This window comes from Mobula hypostoma, chromosome 5 (genome assembly GCF_963921235.1).
Source record: "Mobula hypostoma chromosome 5, sMobHyp1.1, whole genome shotgun sequence".
In the NCBI taxonomy this organism is placed as follows: Eukaryota; Metazoa; Chordata; class Chondrichthyes; order Myliobatiformes; family Myliobatidae; genus Mobula; species Mobula hypostoma.
The window spans coordinates 92,008,747-92,032,648 of record NC_086101.1 but is presented as its reverse complement, the minus strand read 5'-3'; the positions used below and the strand labels follow the sequence as shown (position 1 = coordinate 92,032,648).

General features: G+C 43.7%; 1 protein-coding gene across 1 annotated transcript in view; it reads right to left on the bottom strand.

Moving 5' to 3' along the window:
• Window positions 1–23,902, bottom strand: part of LOC134346858 (lactase/phlorizin hydrolase-like) — a 107,763-nt gene that overhangs the window by 48,051 nt on the left and 35,810 nt on the right. Inside the window, exons 7-9 of the mRNA XM_063048636.1 lie at window positions 15,162–16,522; window positions 11,058–12,599; window positions 8,267–8,535 (exon numbers count right to left, since the gene is read on the bottom strand). Of these exons, the coding sequence (XP_062904706.1) occupies window positions 8,267–8,535; window positions 11,058–12,599; window positions 15,162–16,522 (3,172 nt within the window). The remainder of the gene's footprint in view (window positions 1–8,266; window positions 8,536–11,057; window positions 12,600–15,161; window positions 16,523–23,902) is intronic.

Sequence of the window (23,902 nt, the reverse complement as noted above, 5' to 3'; positions counted from 1 at the left end):
GATGTGAAGGAAGTTATCTCAAACTTCCAACTCAGATTCAACTAGGTTTCTTCAGTGCCAAATGAGCTACGTGACGCTGTAATTGTCTCCCTGTAAAAGAACAAAGGGGAGAAATTGGATTGCTCAAACTACAGAGGTGTTACCCTGCTGTCCACTGCTGGGAAGATCCTCGCCAGAATTCTCTTGGACAGAATCATCCCTACCAATGCCAAAGGCATCCTCACAGAGAGTCAGTGCGGAATCAGAGCGAACAGAGGCACATCTGACATAATGTTTGTCCTGAGCCAGATGCTGGAGCAGTGTCGTGAACAGAACATGGGACTGTATGCAGCGTTCATTGACCTGACCGAGGCTTTTGACACAGCCGGCTATGATGGCCTCTGGAAGGTTCTGTGGAAGCTCGACTCTCCCCCAGCATTCCTCACCACCATGCAGCAGCTCCATAAAGGCCAAAGTGGTCAGGTTAAACACAATGACGACCTGTCTGTCCCATTCCCCATCAGTACTGCTGTGAAACAAGGCTGTGTTTTGGCACCAACACTCTTTGCCATCTTTATCAGCATGATACTACGGGAAGTGAACCTCAGAGGGCATCATCAATCGGTTCCGCACTGACCGAAATGCCTTCAAACTCCGCCACCTTCTCACCCAAACAAAAACTATGCAAGAGCCCATTCTCATGCTGCTATATGCTACTACAGAGGACATGCTACAGGCTCCAGTCACTCAATTCACCGAGGCTGCAAGGGCTTTTGGGTTAACGATCAGTCTGAAGCAAACAATGATCCTCCGTCAGAAGTCCCCTCATGACATTTACAGCCCACCTCAGATCACCATTGGCAACCACCCTCTCACCACAGTTGAGTAGTTCACCTACCAGTAGTGTCATCTCCAACAACACTACGGTAGTAAGGGACGTTGACAATCGGCTTGTCAGAGCCAGCAGTGCCTTTGACCGCTGCCAGAAATGAGTGCGGACAAACCACCTACTGCTTCTCTCCACAAAAATCCAGGAGTACAGGGCTGCCGTTGTCACAACACTGCCATACGGCTCTGAAGCCTGGGTCTTGTGCCACAAGGAAATCCAGTTGCTCAGGTACCTCCATCAGTGCTGCCTCTGCTCCATCGTGGGTATCAGTTGACCGGATCGTGTCTCCAACAACGAGGCCCTGGAGAAGGCTCAGCTCCCAAGCATTGAAGCCACTTTGCTGCTCTGGCAGCTCCACTGGCCAAGCCATGTGTCTCACATGAACAACTCCAGGTTACTGAACGCTCCACTCTATGGAGAACTCTCTCAGGGCACGAGAGAGCGTGGAGCCCTGCACAAGCAGTACAAAGACCAACTTAAACAGCAGCTCTCAGGCAAATATCGAGGTCAACGAGTGGCAGCAGCTGGCTTGTGACAGAGACTGCTGGAGAACCTGATCCGTGGGGCAGCCAAGAATTTTGTGGAATTCGGAAGAGCGACAGCTGAAGAAAAGAGGAGACACAGGAAAGATCCCACTACCCAAGCACCTACATCACGGCAGTTCCTGTGTCCCTATTGGTCTCAAGTCACCAGCAATCTTGCCGTCGCGCCTGAGGAATCTTCTTCCCTCTTGATCTTTGCAAGTGAAGAACCAGCTAGCAAAGTTTACATCAGATTAATGCATGGAAAGGATATCATCGAATCTAAAGGAAAAGAATGCTCTTAACATTTTCTGTATCTATAAAGGAAAGTATTCATTCATCTATAACTTGCCTATGTTTTGACGTAACATACATCAAAGTTGCTGGTGAAGGCAGCAGGCCAAGCAGCATCTATAGGATGAGGCGCAGTCGACGTTTTAGGCCGAGACCCTTCGTCAGGACTAACTGAAGGAAGAGTGAGTAAGGGATTTGAAAGCTGGAGGGGGAGGGGGAGGGGGAGGGGGAGATGCAAAATGATAGGAGAAGACAGGAGGGGGAGGGATGGAGCCGAGAGCTGGACAGGTGATAGGCAAAAGGGGATACGAGAGGATCATGGGACAGGAGGTCCGGGAAGAAAGACAAGGGGGGGGGGTGACCCAGAGGATGGGCAAGAGGTATATTCAGAGGGACAGAGGGAGAAAAAGGAGAGTGAGAGAAAGAATGTGTGCATGAAAATGAGTAACAGATGGGGTATGAGGGGGAGGTGGGGCCTTAGCGGAAGTTAGAGAAGTCGATGTTCATGCCATTAGGTTGGAGGCTACCCAGATGGAATATAAGGTGTCCCCCCCCCCTTGTCTTTCTTCCTGGACCTCCTGTCCCATGATCCTCTCGTATCCCCTTTTGCCTATCACCTGTCCAGCTCTCGGCTCCATCCCTCCCCCTCCTGTCTTCTCCTATCATTTTGCATCTCCCCCTCCCCCTCCAGCTTTCAAATCCCTTACTCACTCTTCCTTCAGTTAGTCCTGACGAAGGGTCTCGGCCTGAAACGTCGACTGCGCCTCTTCCTATAGATGCTGCTTGGCCTGCTGCGTTCACCAGCAACTTTGATGTATGTTGCTTGAATTTCCAGCATCTGCAGAATTCCTGTTGTTTATGTTTTGACATACTTTAATTTCCTGATTGCTCTTTGTCCTTATTCTTTAGCCGTGATAATTGTTAATAATTCCCATATAATTGTTTGTATCTTCTGATAAGACTTCGGTGCACTCAGATGGAGTGGCCACTCCGGGTCTGATCAAAGGTGTATTTGTTTGTCTTGTAAGTCCTGCTTTACAACTGTAAGTCACAGCTGGACACTAGGAACACCAAGTACGGCAGGACGATCCCATCGGCGAGTTGCTCGATAACGACAGAGCTGGACTCATTGCGTACTGTTGTTGTGTTGTTGCCTGGACTTACCGTGTACCACTGGTCGGTGTGCAGAGCGACTGGTTGTCTTGGACGTTCCTATTGTGATTACAAGACCCTGGTGGACTTGACTTAACTGATGCATAACAAAACATGTGGCATTTTAGAAGAAAGAAGGAGTCACAGGGTAATTTGTGCATTTTTTTTTCTGTTAGTAGAATACTGTTTTTATTGTTTAGCTTCCTAATTGTGCCACGTGATTCCATATAAATGGTGGCCATTTTATGATACATAAAAAGCAAAGCTATAAACATTTATAACTCCTCAGATCCAGAACCAGAATCAGGTTTAACATCACTGGCACATAGTATGTGATATATAGGAGGCCATACAGAAGGTCTCTTCCCACATTGCTTTCATTTCACACATGTCTGCTCTCACCCCAAACTCCTGCCATCCCATCAGGAAAAAGGTTCCTCTTGTCCTCACCTACCATCCCACCAGCCTCCATGTCTAGCACATGATTCTCCACAACTTCTGCCACCTCCTCAGGATCCCACCACCAAGCATGTCTTTCCCTCCCCCCCACCCCCACTTCCTGCTTTCCACAGGGATCACTCCCTACGCGACTCCTTTGTCCATTCGCCTCTTCCCACTGATCTCCCTCCTGGCACTTATCCTTGCAAACGGAACAAGTGCTACACCTGCCCCTTCACCTCCTCCCTCACTACCATTCAAGACCCCAAACAGTCTTTCTAGGTGAGGCGGCTCTTCACCTGTGAGTCTGTTGGGGTTATCTACTGTATCCGGTGCTCCCAGTGTGACCTCCTGTATATCGGTGAAGACCACTTTGCTGAGCACCTACATTCTGTCTGCCAGAAAAAGTGGAACCTCCCAGTGGTCACCCATTTCACTTCCACTCCCATTCTTATTCTGATACATCAATCCACAGCCTCCTCTACTGTTACGATGAGGCCACACTCAGGTTGGAGGAGCAACACCATATATTCTGTCTGGGTTGTCTCCAACCTGATGGCATGAATATTGATTTCTCGAACTTCCAGTAATACCCCTCCCTTCACCATTCCCATTTCCCTCTTTCAACTTCTCTCCTTACCTTCCCATCACCTCCCTCTGGTGCTCCTTCCCTTCCCTTTCTTCCATGGTCTTCTACCCTCTCCTATCAGATTCCCCCTTCTCCAGCCCTTTATCTCTTTCACCAATCAACTTCTCAGCTCTTCACTTCACCTCTCCCCGTCCCTATCACCGACTACCTTGTGCTTCTTCCTTCCATCCCCCCACCTCTTGCTCCGACTTCTTATCCTTCTTCTCCAGTCCTGATGAAGGGTCTCGGCCTGAAACGTCAACTGTTTACTCTTTTCTATAGATGCTGCCTGGCCTGCTAAATTCTTCCAGCATTTTGTATGTGTTGTGAAATTTGTTGTTTTGTGGCAGCAGTGGGTTGTCACCTTGTCGTGGTGGAGAAGCTTGTGTGGTCCTGTGATCCCGACAGCAATGCCATCTGGAGCTATGCTCCTGGTAGGGTCACCTATGGCGGTAAGGTCGAGGGTGAGGTCCCTGACAAAGAACAATCCAACCAAGACCTCAACGGTGGAACAGGTGGATGAAGTTACTTGGAACTCAATGACTGTGAAAGCGAATGAAGGCTGCAACAAATCCATCAGCTCCAATCATCGTGGTTTCCATGCTATTGGAATCAGTTGGTTGATTTGTGAAGTATCGTGTGCTTCTCGGAGTGCAACATCAAGTACACATTAAACAAATACACGCACAGGCGTCTTCACTCTGTGGGCCACTTCTTCAGAACGAAGACTATCATCCTCGACCTTGAGGATAGCCATGACGACGACGACATTGCAATATGCAATAATATAAATTAAATTAAGTAAGTAGTGCAAAAAGAGAGCAAAGAAAATGAGGAAAAGAAATGTTGAGGGACATGGGTTCATTGTCCATTCAGAAATCTGATGTTGGAGGTGAAGAAGCTGTTCCGGAAACAGTTGAGTGTTTGTCTTCAAGCTCCTGTACTTCTTCCTTGATGGTAGCAATGAGAAGTGGGCATGTCCTGGGTGATGGAAGTCCTTCATGATGGATGCTGCCTTTTGAGGCACCACGTTTTGAAGATGCCCTCAATGCTGGGGAGGCTAGTGCCCGTGCTGGAACTGGCTGAGTTTACAACGTCCTGCCAAGTTGTCCGATCCTGTACCGTGGCCCCTCCATAAATGGTGATGCAATCAATTCGAATGCTCTCCGAGGTACAAATCTAGAAACTTGCAAGAGTCTTTGGTGACATATCAAATATCCTCAAACTCCTAATGAAATATAGCCTTTGTCAGGCGGTCTTTGTAATTGCATTAATATGTTGGGCCTAGGAAAGATCTTTAGAGATGCTGACACCCAGGAACTTGAAACTACTCTCTATTTCCATTTCTGCTCCCTCAATAAAAACATGTATGTTCCCTTGACTTCCCCTTCCTGAATTCCATAATCAATTCCTTGTTCTTAACACCAGCTGATCTATCTCACTCCTGAATGCCTCCTTGTCACCATATGAAATTCTGCCAACAGTTGTTGTAATTGGCAAGTTTATAGGTGGCATTTGAGCTGTGCCTAGACACACAGTCCTTGGTGTAAAAAGAGGAGAGCAGTGGGTTAAACATGCATTCTTGAGATGCACCAATGTTGATTGTCAGCGAGGAAGAGGTATTAATTCCAGTCTGGTGAGGAAGTCAAGCAGCCAGTTGCAGAGGGAGGTACAGAGGACCGGGTTTTGAACCTTGTTGATTGGAACTGAGGATATCATAATGTTGAACACTGAGTCGTAGTCAATAAACAGCAGCCTGACATAGGTATTGCTATTGTCCTGGAGATCCTAGGCCAAGTGGAGAGCCAGTGAGATTGCATCTGCTGTAGACTTATTGTGGCAATAGGCAAATAGCAGCAGGTCCTGGTCCTTGCTTAGGCAAGAGTTGATTCTGGCCATGACCAATCCTTCAAAGCACTTCACAATAGATGTGAGTGCCAATGGGCGATAGTCCTTGAAGCATCTCACCCTGCTCTTCTTGGGCACGGGTATGAATTTGAAGCAGATGGGAGCCTCACTCTGCACTAGTCAGAGATTGCAGATGTCGTTGATCAGCTGCTTGGCACAGGTTTGAGGTAGCTTACCTCGCTCTTCTTGGGCACTGGAATGATTGTTGCCCTTAGAGGCAGTTGGAAACCTCTGACTGCAGAAGGAAGAGATTGTAGATAGTCATAGTCATAGTCATACTTTATTGATCCCGGGGGAAATTGGTTTTCATTACAGTTGCACCATAAATAATAAATAGTAATAAAACCATAAATAGTTAAATAGTAATATGTAAATTATGCCGGGAAATAAGTCCAGGACCAGCCTATTGGCTTAGGGTGTCTGACCCTCTAAGGGATGAGTTGTAATGTTTGATGGCCACAGGCAGGAATGACTTCCTATGACACTCTGTGCTGCATCTCGTTGGAATGAGTCTCTGGCTGAATGTACTCCTGTGCCCATCCAGTACATTATGTAGTGGATGGGAGACATTGTCCAAGATGGCATGCAACTTGGACAGCATCCTCTTTTCAGACACCACCGTGAGAGAGTCCAGTTCCATCTCAACAACATGACTGGCCTTACGAATGAGTTTGTTGATTCTGTTGGTGTCTGCTACCCTCAGCCTGCTGCCCCAGCACACAACAGCAACCATGATCGCACTGGCCACCACAGACTCGCAGAACATCCTCAGCATCATCTGGCAGATGTTAAAGGACCTCAGTCTCCTCAGGAAATAGAGATGGCTCTGACCCTTCTTGTAGACAGCCTCAGTGTTCTTTGACCAGTCCAGATAATTATCAATTCGTATCCCCAGGTATTTGTAATCGTCCACCATGTCCACACTGACCCCCTGGATGGAAACAGGGGTCACCGGTACCTTCGCTCTCCTCAGGTCCACCACCAGCTCCTGTCCTTGAACAGTTGGCTGGCAAAGGTTTTCAATGACCTAGCAGGTGCACCATCAGAGGCTTGACAGCTTGCGAGGGTTTACCCTCTACAAAAATGTTCTGACATTGGCCTCTAAAATAGTGATCACAGGTATACCAGATGCTGCAGGATTTGTACGTGTGTAGTTTTATTCTCCCATTCAAAATATGCATAAAAGATGGTCAGCTCATCTGGGAGTGAAGCTCACAGTCTTCATATGTTAGGTTTTGCCTGGACTTCTGGTATAGTTGTGGATTTGTGCTGAATGCCACAGATCTAGCCCCTAACAGACGACAAATTTCCTGGTTGATCCATGGCTTTTGGTTTGGGTATGTCCAGTATGTTCTCAAAGACACACCCTCATCCACATTGGTCTCGGTGAAATTGGTGACAACTGTGGCATAGATTCGAAGATGAATCCCTGAATATTGAACAGTCCACTGTGTCAGAGCAGTCCTATAAATGCTCATCCACCTCCCTTTACCATATCTTCTTGGTCTTTACCACTGGTGCTGTGGTCTTTAGTCTCTGCCTGTATGCCGGGAGTAGAGGTACAGTGAGATGACTGGACTTTGTAAGTGTGGGTGTGGGATGACACGGTAAGCATTCTGCTGGCGATATAACAGTGATCAAGTGTGTTGACTCCTCTGGTTCCACAGGTGATATGTTGGTAGTTGTTCAGAGACTTCTTCAAGCTGGCCTGCTTGAAATCCCCTGCAATGATAGGAAAGGCATCTGGATGTGCCATTAAGAGACTACTGATCACGGAGCTCAGCTCCTCCAGTGCTTGCCTGACACTGGCCTGAGGTGGAATGTACACCGCTACCAGGATAACGGTGGAAAGCTCCCTCGCCAGGTAAAAAAGGACAACATTTGACTGCTTGATGTTCCAGGTCAGGTGAGCAGGATTGAGAAAGAACTACAATGTCTGTGCACAATGATGAGTTAATGATAAAGCATTCTCCAACTCCTCTTGCAGTAAAAGTCTCAGTTGTCTTGTCTTTGCAAAGAATGGCAAAGCCACCTGGTTGCACTGCTGCATCTGAAATGCAGATGTGAGCCATGTTTCTATGAAGCAAAGTACTCAGCAGTCCCTGATGTCCCTCTGATACTGCAGTCTTGTTCTGAGATATATTATTTCCACAGGGGACCAAGATATTTCATTAGGAGTTTGAGGGGATTTGAAAATTTCTACAGATGTTCTGTGGAGAGCATTCTAACTGGTTGCATCTCTGTCTGGTATAAAGGTACCAGTGCATAGGATCGTAGAGAGCTGCAGATGGTTGTAAACTCAGCCAGCCGCCTCACCATCGAGATCATCTTCAAAGGTGACATTCATTACTAAAGACAGCCTCTACCCAGGATATGTCATCTTGTTATGTGGAGAAAACATTGATTATATGCCATAGAACTGTATACTCACCAAAAGCTATTCAATTAAAGACAAACCTGATAGGCAGCAGTAGCAGCACTCCACGCAAAGTTCTTTGGAAATTCACCATAGAGGAATTCATCATCTTTGTGTTGTGGGAAACCATTGTCACGAATTATTTCTGCGTAATAGTGTGCTGATCGCTTAGGAGTTCTTTGCCTGTTAAGGTCTTTGAAGTTTACATGATGCAGTCCATATTGTATTTTATATCCATTGATCCATTCAAAGCTATCCATGAGGGACCTCACACCATAACCTTTAAGATTAACGTGGTCCAATTTGTAAGCTGCAAATTTTTTTTTAAAAGCAAATAATTAATTTCAGGTAATTCAAAATTTTCATTCTTACTGCATATTTAGCACATCAAATAATTAAAATATTATTGTTACAGAAATTTTTAAAAGAGTAGATTCTAAATCTACTAATCTATATATATGTTCTGTATTAAACTGTATGTTCTACTGTTCATAAGAACATAAGAAATAGGAGCCATCTGGCCCATTGAGGTTGCTCCACCATTCGATAAGATCATGGCTGATCTGACCATGGACTCATCTCCTACTTGCCTTTTCCCTATAACCCTTATTTCCCCAACTATGCAAAAATCTATTCAACCTTGTCTTAAATATATTTACTGAGGTAGCTTCCACTGTTTCTTTGGGCAGAGAATTCCACAGATTCGCCACTCTTTGGGAAAAGCAGTTCCTCCTCATCTCTGTCCTAAATTTACTCCCCCGAATCTTGAGGCTATGTCCCCTAGTTCTAGTCTCACCTACCAATGGAAACAACTTTCTTGCCTCTTTCTTATCTATCCCTTTCATAATTTTATATGTTTCTATATGATCTCCCTCATTCTTCTGAATTCCAGCAAGTACAGTCCCAGGCAACTCAATCTCTCCTGATCTCTGGAATCAACCTGGTGAACCTCCTCTGCACTGCCCCCAAAGCCAGTATATCCTTCCACAAGTAAGGAGACTAGAACCACAAACGGTACTCCAAATGCAGCCTCACCAGTACCCTGTACAGTTGCAGCATAACCTCCCTGCTCTTGAATTCGATCCCTCTAGTAATGAAGGCCAACATTCAATTTGCCTTCTTGATAGCCTGCTGTACCTGCAAACCAACCTTTTGCAGTTCATGCACAAACACTCCCAAGTCCTTCTGCACAGCAGCATGATGCGATCTTTTACTATTTAGATAATAATCTCATCTTCCATTTTTCTTTCCAAAGTGGATGACCTCGCATTTACCAACATTGTACTCCATCTGTCAGACCATTACCCACTTAACCTATCTACTGTATATCTCTCTGCAAACTCCCTGCATCCTCTGCACAATTTACTTTTCCACTTAAATTAGTGTCATCAGCAAACTTAGACACACTACACTCAATCCCCTCTTCTGAATTGTTAATGTATATGGTGAACAGTTGTGGGCCCAGCACTGAGCCCTATGGCACACTGCTCACCACTGATTGCCAACCAGAGACACACATGTATCCCAACCCTCTGCTTTTGATTAGTTAACCAATCCTCTGTCCATGCCAATACATCACCCCCAGCTCTGTGCATCCTTATCTTATGGATAAGTCTTTTATGTGGCACCTTATCGAATACCTTCTGGAAATCCAAGTAAATAACGTCCATTTGTTCTCCTCTATCTTCTGCGCTTATTATATCCTCAAAGAACTCCAGTAAGTTTGACAAACAGGATCTGCCTTTGCTGAATCCATGCTGCGTCTGCCTGATGGATCCATTTCTTTCCAGATGCCTCACCATTTCTTCTTTAATGATAGCTTCAAGCATTTTCCCAACTACGTTGATAAGGCTACGTTGGCCTATAGTTACCCTACCTTTTGCCACATCTTTTTTTGAACAGTGGCATTACATTCGCCTTCTTCCAATCCACGGGGACCTGCCCAGAGTCCAAAGAATTTTGGTAAATCATCACCAAAGCCTCTACTATAACAGGGGACTTGTCTATCTTTAGGCCCACAAGTTTGCTCAGCACTACCTCTTTAGCGATAGCTATTGTATCGAGGTCCTCACCTCTCATTGCATCCATATCATCTCACTTTGGCATGTTAGGCATGTCCTCCACCTTGAAGACTGACACAAAATAGTCATTCAAAACCTCGGCCATTTCCTCATTACCCAATATCAATTTCCCCTTCTCAACCTCCAAGGGATGTACATTCACTTTGGCTGCCCTTTTCCACACTATATAATCATAAAAACTTTTATTATCCATTTTTATATTTTGTGCTAGTTTATTTTCATAATCTATCTTCCCTTTCTTTATTGCTTGCTTAGTGGTTCCTTGTTGGTTTTTAAAGTTTTCCCAATCTTCCAGTTTCCCACTACTCTTGGCATGAGGTTTTAGTTTGATGCATTCTTTTATTTTCTTGGTTATCCAAGGCTGGCTCTCCCCACCCTTACTGTTCGGATGTTTGTCAGTTTTTTTCTTCGCTTTCTGCAGTTTATGGTTCCTTAATCTGTGTCTTGTAAGATCCTATCTAAACTCACTCGGAATATATGAAATGATTTTAATTAAATTTTAAAAGAACTTTGAATGAATCAAATTATTTAGAACAGCAATTGTTTGCTATATACTGTATACACACACACACACACACACACACACACACACACACACACACATGCACATATATTGCATATAGTTAGACAGTGAAGAAATGGCACTAGAAGCAATTAGTATAGAAATTGGAACTTGCTCCACACGTGCGAAATGTCATGTGGACGAAAGCATCCATTACAGAATTTAGCAGAGAAGCAGAAACTAAGTAACCTTTCAGTGCTTCGTTGATGTATGTTTTGTAGTAGAATATTCTGTCCGTGTCATCCACGCCAGCGGAAGGTTTAGTGGCTACTCCATTTTCTGTTATGTAAACTGGTGGGTTATTATATTCTTCTTTAATCCAGTTGAGCAGTCTCCTTAGACCCCAAGCTACAGCCCTAGCATTCTTGGCAGCCGAAGTTGGCCAACTTGGGTCAAACTCTTCGGCTGTGTCCCTGTCATATTCATAAGAAAGAGTTTTAATTTTGTTGATCTCGTGACTGATAATTTTTGTTGTGTGCATATTGAGACAAAAGACATCTGCGGAGCCACGGATATAAGATTTTTCCTTTTCTGTAAATTGAGGAAGTCTTGAAGATGATAAACGTTGTAGTTCACTCTTGTTTCCAACCTGCCATTTCATGGCTTCAGGATAATCACCATTTTTAAAAATGGGATGTGCAAACCATCCCAGTGTAAACTGCAGGTAGCGATCTGCTGCAGCCACATCTCTGAGTTCATTCAGCACCTTCGGTTCCACCCAATCTGCATTAAGACTTATAGAAATTAAGCCATTCTGCATGCTTCTGTACTTGTCATCATAGGTGTGAAACACTTTGGCATGAGATTTCAACAATATGTGCGCCACTCTGTATGGAGCATCACTGGGCTCTTTTAAGGATGGAGGGAAGACACCTGTGCCATATCCTTCCCAACTAAATACAGAAGGTTCACTAAGTGTTATCCAGAACTTAACTCTATCTCCGAAAGTTCTGAAACAGTAATCAGCATATGCATTAAACAAGTCAATCAGTTTGTCATTCTCCCAGCCTCCAATATCTTGAAGTGTTTGAGGCAGATCCCAGTGGTAAAGTGTCACCACTGGTGTTATGTTGCTTGCAAGAAGACTGTCAATTAGTTTATTGTAATAGTTAACTCCCAAAGGATTCAAGGACTCAAGTTCCCCACTGGGGAAAATCCGAGACCATGAGATAGAAAAGCGGTAGTTTTTAACTCTCAATGCTCGAAGCATATAAAGATCTTCATCAATTTTGTTGTAACTGTCACAAGAAATATCACCATTCTGGATGTTAGGATTATGGGTGAAATTGTCCCAGATACTAGGTCCTTTCCCATCGGCATTCCACCCTCCTTCGATTTGGTAAGCTGAAGTGGATACACTCCATCCAAACCCTTCCGGGAACGTGCCGTATAAAAAGTTGTCTCTTTCCATTTCATCCTGATTTGAGAACTTTTCCCACACGATCTTAGCCTTTGAAGGCACTTCTGATGCTGCCAAATTTGTCAGTCTTTTAATATTGTTGGCAGTGAGGCTCTGAGTTACTTTTTTTGAAGAACTATTAACAAAGCCATTATTCTCAATGATCTTTGTGTAAGAATATGCAGATTCCTTCGGAGTTCTAGGTCTGTTAGAATCTTCAAAGTTAACATAATGAAGTCCAAATCTATGACTGTATCCTTGTGGACCTTCAAAGTTGTCCATTAGTGACCATATTGTGAATGCTCTTACATCAATCCCATCCACACTGGAAGCTGGTTGGGGTGGGTGGGGGAAGAAGTGAAAGTGATATTAGTCATGCTTATCAGTGATTTCATGGAACAAAGCAATTTGAGGCCATCTGTCAAGTGTTTAAAAGACAAAAAATTTTGCTTCAGTCTTTAAATTTTAAGTAATTTTTAGCAGAACTAATCTATCACAATTGTAGATTCCTAAAGAAGAAACTGATCAAAAATAAACAATTTTATTCCGTCTGGGTAGCCTCCAACCTGATGGCATGAACATTGACTTCTCTAACTTCCGCTAATGCCCCACCTCCCCCTCGTACCCCATCCGTTATTTATTTTTATACACACATTATTTCTCTCACTCTCCTTTTTCTCCCTCTGTCCCTCTGACTATACCCCTTGCCCATCCTCTGCGTTTTCCCCAACCCACTTGTCTTTCTCCCTGGGCCTCCTGTCCCATGATCCTCTCATATCCCTTTTGCCAATCTCCTGTCCAGCTCTTGGCTCCATCCCTCCCCCTCCTGTCTTCTCCTATCATTTTGGATCTCCCCCTCCCCCCCCACTTTCAAATCTCTTACTAACTCTTCCTTCAGTTAGTCCTGACGAAGGGTCTCGGCCTGAAACGTCGACTGTACCGCTTCCTAGAGATGCTGCCTGGCCTGCTGTGTTCACCAGCAACTTTGATGTGTGTTGCTCGAATTTCCAGCATCTGCAGAATTCCTGTTGTTTGCAATTTTATTCTTGTATGATTAATGCTGTAATCTCACCAAACTCAATCTCCATAGCTCTTGGTTTATAAGACTTCTGTGAGTGGACAATTCGAAAACTTATCATCTTTCCTACAGTCTTTTCCAAAAAAAAATATTTTTCTTCATTTTCTCTTGAAATGTATTGTAACAGCAAATGTAATTTCTCTTTTTTTTGTTGAAAACATGCATTTTTCCAAAATGGAAAAAATTTGGAGCAGTAGTATTATAGCAAGGGAATAGATTAAATTTCTGGTGGAGTAAACCACAAACCAGAATCATACTTCTCAGAGGCATTAATAATTTGGTAAACCAGATTGTATGCTCTCTGGCTCTTCACTGTAGTTGATTCTTGTGATATAATTTTCCTGGCGATCTCTGCCTTTACAGCTTTCAAAGAATCGATTTCTATAAATGCTGCAGGCTGCAAGTAACATCTGGACCTTCAGTGTTGACCTTAATTTAATTTGTTAAATTAATATTGGCAAAGGTCGTCTTAAAAATGTTGCTACCTTTGATTATCACCTGGCCCTTGGCTTAGAACATTTATTTTGTACCTGGCACGCTTTCCATCCATGCTGGGTTGAGCGTCAAGCTAGCAACTCCACCTCGTAAAAAAGAAATTGCCTGCTACAGAAACATCTACAGCAAAAAAGTTGATGGCCTATGCTCTCTCGTGAGTTTAAAAGGCAATTTCCTTTTTTTCCTTTTCTGGATTTAATGCCCAGCCTAGTGGCTGAGTGAGGGGTCTGATCTGCTGCCAACTGATTTCCTGTCACTTTTCTTCTACAGTTCAATGCACAGACCAGAAGTTGACTCCAGCAATCTGATAGTTCTTAATTAAACACCAGTATCCCCCATGAGGACCACAGCCTTGTCATAGGGTTTGGAGGCCTCAGTGACCCGGAGAGCAATACTGGCTGGAGTCAGGGCTTTATGGTTTGACTTTTGGTAGGGTCAACCATGCCAAACAGGTCAAAGGGTAGAAGTCAGAGTAATAGTGGTCTACCGGTCTTCTAGGTTCGGGGAGTTCAGCTCAGGGCTAACAATTGTGACTGGTAAAACAAAACTATTACAGAAACAGCAATGAAGAATCCTTCTACATCTGAGTGTGAGTCTCCATCCGGGACTTGCATGACTGACTGTAGTGAAAACTGAAGAAGCAACTGGCATAGTGAGGGGAGCCCTGAACTCCACCAGGAAAGGAGGACCTTCATTGCTGCCCTAAGCACCAGAGGTGCAGTAAGTTAGTAGCGATCAGTATATGCTGGCCTATTGAAACCTTGCTAATAGAAACTTAAAGTGTGAAGCTTCAGTTGCCATTATTGGCAATCATATTCCTTCATGGGTACAATATAATGTTTTGAGCGTGGATGGTTGGGAAGTCTGACTGATTTTTGGTACAACGTGCTGTGACCACCATCTGATTGGCTAGAAACCTGCAAGATGCAGAGACTGAACTATGTAGTTGCATGATTGTAGCCTCTGCAATCTGCAGACCATTGAATGGGAGGCTTTGCTTTTCTTTGTGGGGGCAAAATGAGATTTACCACACATTTATACCAAAACTAACACATGTAAATTATTTGTATATTGCCCAAGTTACGGTATGAGGCCTCAAATCTTCTTTTAATTAGCATTTACATTTGTCAATAATATCTACTGTTGTATCAGCAATGTTATTTGTAACTTGTTATAAAAACAGAAAATGCAGGAAACTCTCAGCTGTTCAGAGAGCTGGAAGGAAAAACAGTGATAATGGTTTTTAATTCTGTATCAGAAAGATGACCCATGTGGTGGTATCAGAAATTATTGACAAGAATTTCTGTAACAAGAAACTTACCCTTCAATGCCTCATTAATATAGGCAGTAGATGTCTCTGTCCTTAAGGTATCATTTATAGAGTCAGTGCTGTTAGTTGGCACTCCATGTCCTGTTATGTAAATTGGAATGTTGGTACCTGTATATTCAAGTGCAACAAAATTTAGCAGCCTTCGCAGTCCCCATGGGACAATATATATCCACGGAGATGCAGTTGAGGGCCACGATGGGTGCACTTGCGGGGAAAAGTCCCCAATACGGTTGTAGCTTAAACCACATGCCTTATTTGCAGTAGAATTGATTAGTCGAGACGTATAGTGACTAAGACCAAAGAAATCCGAAGTTCCCTTTATGTATTTTTTCTCCTCTTCTGTAAATGTAGGCAGCTGGATGGGAGTAGCCGAGCATTCCTGATTATATTTTTCTATCTGTCTTTTTAAGGCTGCCGGATAATCACCACTAACGAAGATAGGATGTGCAAACCAGCCCAGCATAAACTGCAGGTAGCGATCAGCTATTGAAACATCTGCATTTTGAGAGGAAGGTTCAGCCCAGTCTGAGTTTAATGCTATTCCTAATTGACCACGTTGCTGAGAACGGTAGTTTCTGTCATATTTGTGCCAAGCTTTGGCATGGGCCTTGATTATGGTATGGCCAACCTTGTAGACTGCAGTATTTACATCACTGATTCCTGGTGCATGCTGCCCTGTGCCGTACCCAGCGTAACTAATAACCCAGGGCTCATTAAATGTGATCCAGTATTTCACACGGTCACCAAATGCAGCAAAACAAAAATCTGCATAGTCAGCAAAAATATCTATTATACTTTCATTCTGCCATCCACCTATATCTTGCAAAGACTGGGGAAGATCCCAGTGATATAGCGTCACAATTGGTTGAATGTTGGACTCCAGTAAAGTGTCAATCAGTTTATTGTAATAGTCCACTCCCTCTTGGTTCAGCTTAGCACGATAGCCAGTTGGAAAAATTCTCGGCCACGACAAAGAGAACTTATAAGAGTTTGATCGTAAACCTCTCATCAAATAAACATCATAATCAATCTTATGGAAGCTATCACAGGCAACATCTGCAGTCTGGTTTTTCTCTATCTTTCCCTGATGAACAAACCTGTCCCATATACTTTCTCCTTTCCCCTGTTCCACCCAGCCTCCTTCAATTTTAAATGAGGCGGTAGCTGTGCCCCAGAGAAAGCCACTGGGGAAAGTGCCATGTAGAAAGGAGTCTCTCTCTTCTGATGATTGATTAGAAAACTTCTTCCATATGGTTTGATAAGATGTCAGAGCATTTGCTGTGGCAAGTTGGACTTTACTAGAATGCTCTATGATCTCAAGTTTATTTCCACCATCCAATAGAGAAGAGGTACTGAAAACATTAAATAAAAATGTTTAAATATTTAATTCCACATTGTTTAAGGATACTGAACATAAAGTTATTTATCTGAAAGTCAATAAAATACTTGTAAATAAAACTCCACCAGCAAACTAAGACTAAACTATTAAGTTGTGTGATTGTTGCTCAAGAATAACTAGGCAGGGAAGATAATAGTGTAAAGTCAGAATTATAGGAATTTAAGAAACTCTCAAGATCAGAATCAGAATCAGGTTTAATATCACTGGCATATGTCATGAAATTTGTTCACTTTCCGGCAGCAGTTCAATGAAATAGATGATAAATAAATATGGAAAAATAAACAATCACAGTAGGTATTAAACAGTTAAGTTAAAATAAGTAGTGGAAAAAAACAGAAATAAAAAATGTAGTGAGTTCGTGTTCATGGGTTCAATGTCTGTTCAGAAGTCAGATGGCAGAGAGGAGGAAACTGTTCCCAAACCACTGAGTGTGTGCCTTCAGGCTTCTGTACCTCCTTCCTGATGGTAACGATGTGAAGGGGGCATATCGTGGGTGGTGGGGATCCTTAATGATGGACACCACCTTCCAAAGGCACCGCTCCTTGAAGACGCCTTGGATACTATGGAGGCTGGTACCTATGACGGAGCTGACTAATTTTACAAGTTTCTGCAACTTACTTCAATCTTGTTCAGTTGCCCCACACCCCCACCACCACCACCCCCCATACAGATGGAGATACAGCCTGTCAGAATGCTCTCCACCGTGCACTGTTGGCGACCGAGATTGAGGTCGAATTGTTTGGGTAGAGATGGTGCTCGGTACTCGGTGTCAGACAGCTGATCAGAGGCTCGAAGTTTTCGGATGACTCAGAGTCAGACTGTGGTCGGGCATGGCAGGGAGAGTTTTTCTTCCTTCTCCCGTCTGCGTGAGATGTGGGACATTTGAGAGACTTTGAACTTTTTACTGTGCCATGGACTTCTTCATCAATTTATGGTATTGTTGCACTGTTGTAACTATATGTTATAATTATGTGGTTTTGTTAGTTTTTTTCTGTCTTGGTCTGTCCTGTGTTTTGTGACATCACACCGGAGGAAATATTTTATCATTTCATAATGCATGCATTACTAAATGACAATAAAAGAGGACTGCGTGTCTTCATAATTTGTAGAAGTTTTTGAATGTTTTTTAATGACAAACCAAATCTACTCAAACTCTGAATAAAATATAGTGCTAACATGCCCTCTTTATAGCTGCGTCAATATGTTGTGTCCAGGTTAGGTCCTCAGAGATATTGACACCCAGGAGCTTGAAATTGCTCATGTTCTCCACTTCCGATCCCTCTATGAGGATTGGTTTATGTTCCCTCATCCTACCCTTCCTGAAGTCCACAATCAGCTCTTTGGTCTTGCTGGCGTTGAGTGCCAGATTGTTGCTGCGACACCATTCAACTAAATGGTTTATCTCTCTCCTGTACGCCCTTTCGCCACCATCTGAAACTCTGCCGACAATGGTTGCATCATCACATTTATAGTTGGCATTTGAGCTATGCCTAGCCACACAGTAATGGGTGAAGAGAGAGTGGAGCAGTCCCTTGTGCTGTATCAATGTTGATTGTCAGTGAGATGGAGATATTATCTCTCATACAAGCAAATTGCTGCTTCTCGAAAACTACTGCCCAGTTACAAGAATCCAATCACCAATTGAATGTCTTTATTTTCCATGTTTCTTGAAAAAATGTTCTCTTCAGAGGATATATTTCTGTATAAAGAAAGCTGTTAAGGAAGTGTAACCTAAGTCTTGGTCAGAGTTCTACTTAGGAGAGGTCTTGCAAAATTACAGAAGTTGAAGAGGTGCTGGAGGCTATTGAAATAGGAATGTGAGTCATAGTTTCCTGAAAGTGGTGACGGGCTGTGAAAAAAGATTGTTGCATCCCTTCACTTGTTGGTGATGACACTGAGGACAGAGGTTGGCAGGTTAAGCTATAGCTGTACAAGATGCTGGCACTACACTTGGGGTAAAATGTACAATTGTCATTTGAATGTCAAACAGGGTGAAGAAAAGATGTGCACGGATATTGCTGAAACTATATGGCTTTCTGAAACGGAGAGACTCAATAGACTGGGTTGTTTTTTATATGGAGAGAATCAATAAGCTGGGGCTGTTTTATGCAGAGATACAATAGACTGGGGCTGTGATATGGAGATACTCAACAGGCTGCGGCTGTTTGATATATGGAGAGAATCAATACACTGTGGATGTACAAACGTATATTATATGGAGAGACTCAATAGATTGGGGCTTTTAAATAGAGAGACACAATATTGAGTCTGTTTCTTATTCGGAGAGACTCAATAGACTGCGGCTGTTTGTTAAACAGGGAGACTCAATAGACTGATGCTGTTTGTTACATGGAGACAATAGACTGGGGCTGTTTCTTATACGCAGATACTCAATAGACTGGGGCTGTTATTTGGAGAGACTCAATAGACTGGGGCTGTTATACGGAGAGACTCAATAGACTGCGGCTGTTTGTTAAACGGGGAGACTGAATAGACTGATGCTGTTTGTTACATGGAGACAATAGACTGCGGCTGTTATTTGGAGAGACTCAATAGACTGCGGCTGTTATATTGAAAGACTCAATAGACTGGGGCTGTTTTTTAAGTAGAGAGACTCAGACAGGGGCTGTTAAATGGAGTGACTCAATAGACTGGGTCTGTTATATGGAGAGACCCAACAGGCTGCAGCTGTTTGTAATATGGAGAGATGCTCTAGACTGCAGCTGTTTATTGTATGGAGATACTGGGGCTGCTTATTATACGGAGAGCCTCAATAGACTGGAGCTGTGAGCGTTTATATGGAGAGACTCAATGGACTCGGGCTCTTATATCGAAAGACTCAATAGACTGGATCTGTTTGTTATATCGAGAGACTCAATGGACTGTGTCTGTAACATGGAAAGACCCAATAGACTGTGGCTGTTTGTTATATGGAGAGACTCACAAGACTAGGGCTGTTTATTGTATGGAGAGACTCAATGCACTGTGGATGTATATTTTATGGAGAGTCTCAATAGACTGGGGCTGTTATATGGAGAGAATCAATAGTCTGGGGTAGTTTGTTATATGGAGAGACTCAATTCATGGGGGCTATTCATTATGTGGAGAGACTTAATGGACTGGGGCAGTTATATGGAGAGACACAATAGGCTGGGGCAGTTTGTTGTATGGAGACACACAATAGATTGGGGCTGTAAAATGGAGAGACTCAATAGACTCGGGCTGTTTGTTCAAGTGGAGAGACTCAGACTGGAATTGTTATATGGAAAGACTCTATATGCTGGGATTGTTAAATTAGAGGGCCTCAATAGACTGGGGCTGTTATATGGAGAGACTCAAGACTGGGCTGTTTGTGATATGGAGAGACTCTATCAGCTGGGACTGTTAAATAGAGGGACTCAATGGACTGGCGCTGTTTGTTATGTGTAGAGGCTCGGACTAGGACTGGTACATGGAGAGGATCAAAAGAAGGGGGCTGTTTGTTATATGGAGAGACTTTATACACTGGAGTGGTTTGTTATATGGAGAGACTCAATAGACTGGGGCTGTTTGTTCAATGGAGAGACTCAATAGACTGGGGCAGTTTGTTATATGGAGAGAGACAATAGATTGCAGCTGTTGTTATATGGAGAGACTCAATAGACTGGACCTCTGATATGGAGAGACTCAATAGACTGCGTCTGTTTGTTCAGTGTAGAGACTCAATAGATTGGGGCAGTTGGTGATATGGAAAGACTCAATTGATTGCAGCCGCTTGTTAAATGGAGAGACTCAATAGACTGGGGCAGTTCCTTATATGGAGAGACTTGAATGGAACTGTTATTTGGAAAGACTCTGTATGTTGGGACTGTTATATGGAGACACTCAATAGACTCTGGCTGTATGATATGTGGAGACACACAGACTGGGAATGTCAAAATGACAGACTCAATAGCCTTGAGCTATTTGTTAAATGGAGAGGCTCAGACTGGGACTGTTATATGGAGAGAGTCAATAGACTGGGGCTTCTATATAGAGAGACTCAAAAGGCTGGGTCTGTTTCTTATATGGAGAGACTCAATAGACTGGGGCTGTTATATGGGAGGGCTCAATAGGCTTATATGGAGAGACTCAGACTGGGTCTGTTATATGGAGAGGATCTATATGGTGGTACATATGTATGGAGAGACCCAATAGACTGGGGCTATTGCTTATATGGAGAGACTCAGACTGGAACTGTTATATGGAAAGACTCTATATGTTGGGACTGTTAAATGGAGACACTCAGTAGGCTGGGTCTCTTTCTTCTTATGGAGAGACTCAATAGGCTGTGACTGTTTGTTATGAGGAGAGGCTCAGAGTGGGACAGTTATATGGAGAGACTCAATAGACTGGGGCTGTTATATGGGTAGGCTCAATAGGCTGGTGAGTTTCTTATATGGAGAGACTCAGACTGGGACTGTTACATTGAGAGACTCTCTGCTGGGACTGTTAAAAGGAGCCACCCAATAGACTGGGGCTGTTTATTATATGGAGAGACTAAATAGCCTCGGGCTGTTTGTTAAAAGGACAGACTCAGACTGGGACTCTTATATGGAGAGACTCAACAGACAGCGGCTTCTATATGGAGAGACTCAATAGGCTGTGTCTGTTTCTTAAATGGAAACACTCAATAGACTGGGCCTGTTTATTATGCAGGCAGATTCAGAATGGCTCTCTTATGTGGAGAGACTCAATAGACTGGGGATGCTATATGGAGAAACTAAATTGACTGGGGCTGTTTATTATATGGAGATACTAAATAGCCTTGGGCTCTTTGTTAAATGGAGAGACCCAGACTGGGACTCTTGTATGTGAGACTCAATAGGCAAGGTCGGTTTCTTAAACCGAGACACTCAATAGACGGGGGCTGTTATATGGAGAGACACAATGGACTGATGCTGTTACATGGAGAGACAATAGAGTAGGGCTGTTACATGAGGAGACACCAAAGTCTAGGTTTGTTTCTTATCTGGAGAGTCTGAAAAGACTGGGGTTGTTTGTTATGTGACGAGACTCACACTGGTACTGTTATGTGGAGAGACTCAATAGATTGGAGCCGGCTGGTGGCGTAGTGGCATCAGCACTGGACTTCGGAGTGAAGGTTCCTGGTTCAAATCCAGCCGGCTCCTCTGGCATGCTTTCCATCCATGCTGGGTTGAGTGTCGAGCTAGCAACTCGACCTCATAAAAAAGAAATTGCCTGCTACAGAAACATCAACAGCAAAAAGTTGATGGCCTATGCTCTCTTGTGAATTGAAAGGCAATTTCTCTTCTTTCTTCAATAGACTGGGGCTGTTATAGAAACATAGAAAACCTACAGCACAATTCAGGCCCTTTGGCCCACAAAGTTGTGCCGAACATGTCCCTACCTTAGAAATTACTAGTGTTACCCATAGCCCTCTATCTTTCTAAGCTCCATGTACCCATCCAAAAGTCTCTTAACCCTATCATATCTGCCTCAATCATCGTTGCAGGCAGCTCATTCCCCACACTCACCACTCTCTGCATAAAAAACTTAGCCCTGACATCTCCTCTGTACCTACTCCCCAGCACCTTAAACCTGTGCCCTCTTGTGGCAGCCATTTCAGCCCTGGGAAAAAACCTCTGACTATCCACACGAGCAATGCCTCTCATCATCTTATACACCTTTATCAGGTCACCTTTCATCCTCTGTCACTCCAAGGAGAAAAGGCTGAGTTCACTCAACCCGTTTTCATAAGGCATGCTCCCCAATCCAGGCAACATCCTTGTACATCGCCTCTGCACCCTGTCTATGGTTTCCACATCCTTCCTGTAGTGAGGTGACCAGAACTGAGCACAGTACTCCAAGTGGGGTCTGACCAGGGTCCTATATAGTTGCTACATTACCTCTTGGCTCCTAAATTCAATTCCACGATTGATGAAGGTCAATGCACCGTATGCCTTCTTAACCACAGAGTCAACCTGCGCAGCTGCTTTGAGCGTCCTATGAACTCAGACCCCAAGATCCCGCTGATCCTCCACACTGCCAAGAGTCTTACCATTAATACTATATTTTGCCATCATATTTGACCTACCAAAATGAACCACTTCACACTTATCTGGGTTGAACTCCATCTGCCACTTCTCAGCCCAGTTTTGCATCCTATCAATGTCCCGCTGTAACCTCTGACAGCCTTCCACACTATCCAGAACACCCCCAACCTTTGTGTCATCAGCAAACTTACTAACCCATCCCTCCACTTCCTCATCCAGGTCATTTATAAAAATCATGAAAAGTAATGGTCCCAGAACAGATCCCTGAGGCACCCCATTGGTCACCGAACTCCATGCAGAATATGACCCATCTACAACCACTCTTTGCCTTCTGTGGGCAAGGTAGTTCTGGATTCACAAAGCAATGTCCCTTTGGATCCCATGCCTCCTTACTTTCTCAATAATCCTTGTATGGGGTAACTTATCAAATGCCTTGCTGAAATCCATATACACTACATCTACTGCTCTTCCTTCATCAATGTGTCTAGTCATATCCTTAAAAAATTCAATCAGGCTCGTAAGGCACGACCTGCCCTTGGCAGAGCCATGCTGACTATTCCCAATCATATTATACCTCTCCAAATGTTCATAAATCCTGCCTCTCAGGATCTTCTCCATCAACTTACCAACCACTGAAGTAAGACTCACTGGTCTATAATTTCCTGGGCTATCTCTACTTCCTTTCTTGAATAAGGGAACAACATCCGCAACCCTCCAATCCTCCGGAACCTCTTCCGTCCCCATTGATGATACAAAGATCATTGCCAGAGGTTCAGCAATCTCCTCCCTTGCCTCCCACAGTAGCCTGGGGTACATCTCATCTGATCCTGGAAACTTATCCAACTTGATGCTTTCCAAAAGCTCCAGCACATCCTCTTTCTTAATATCTTCGTGCTCAAGCTTTTCAGTCCGCTGCAAGTCATCACTACAATCACCAAGATCCTTTTCCATAGTGAATACTGAAGTAAAGTATTCATTAAGTACCTCTGCTATTTCCTCCAGTTCCATACACACTTTTCCACTGTCACACTTGATAGGTCCTATTCTTTCACGTCTTATCCTCTTGCGCTTCACATATTTGTAGAATGCCTTGGGATTTTCCTTAATCCTGTCCACCAAGGCCTTCTCATGGCCCCTTCTGGCTCTCTTAATTTCTTTCTTAAGCTCTTTCCTGTTAGCCTTATAATATAACCATATAACAATTACAGCACTGAAACAGGCCATCTCGGCCCTTCCAGTCCTTTCCGAACTCTGACTCTCACCCAGTCCCACCGACCTGCACTCAGCCCATAACCCTC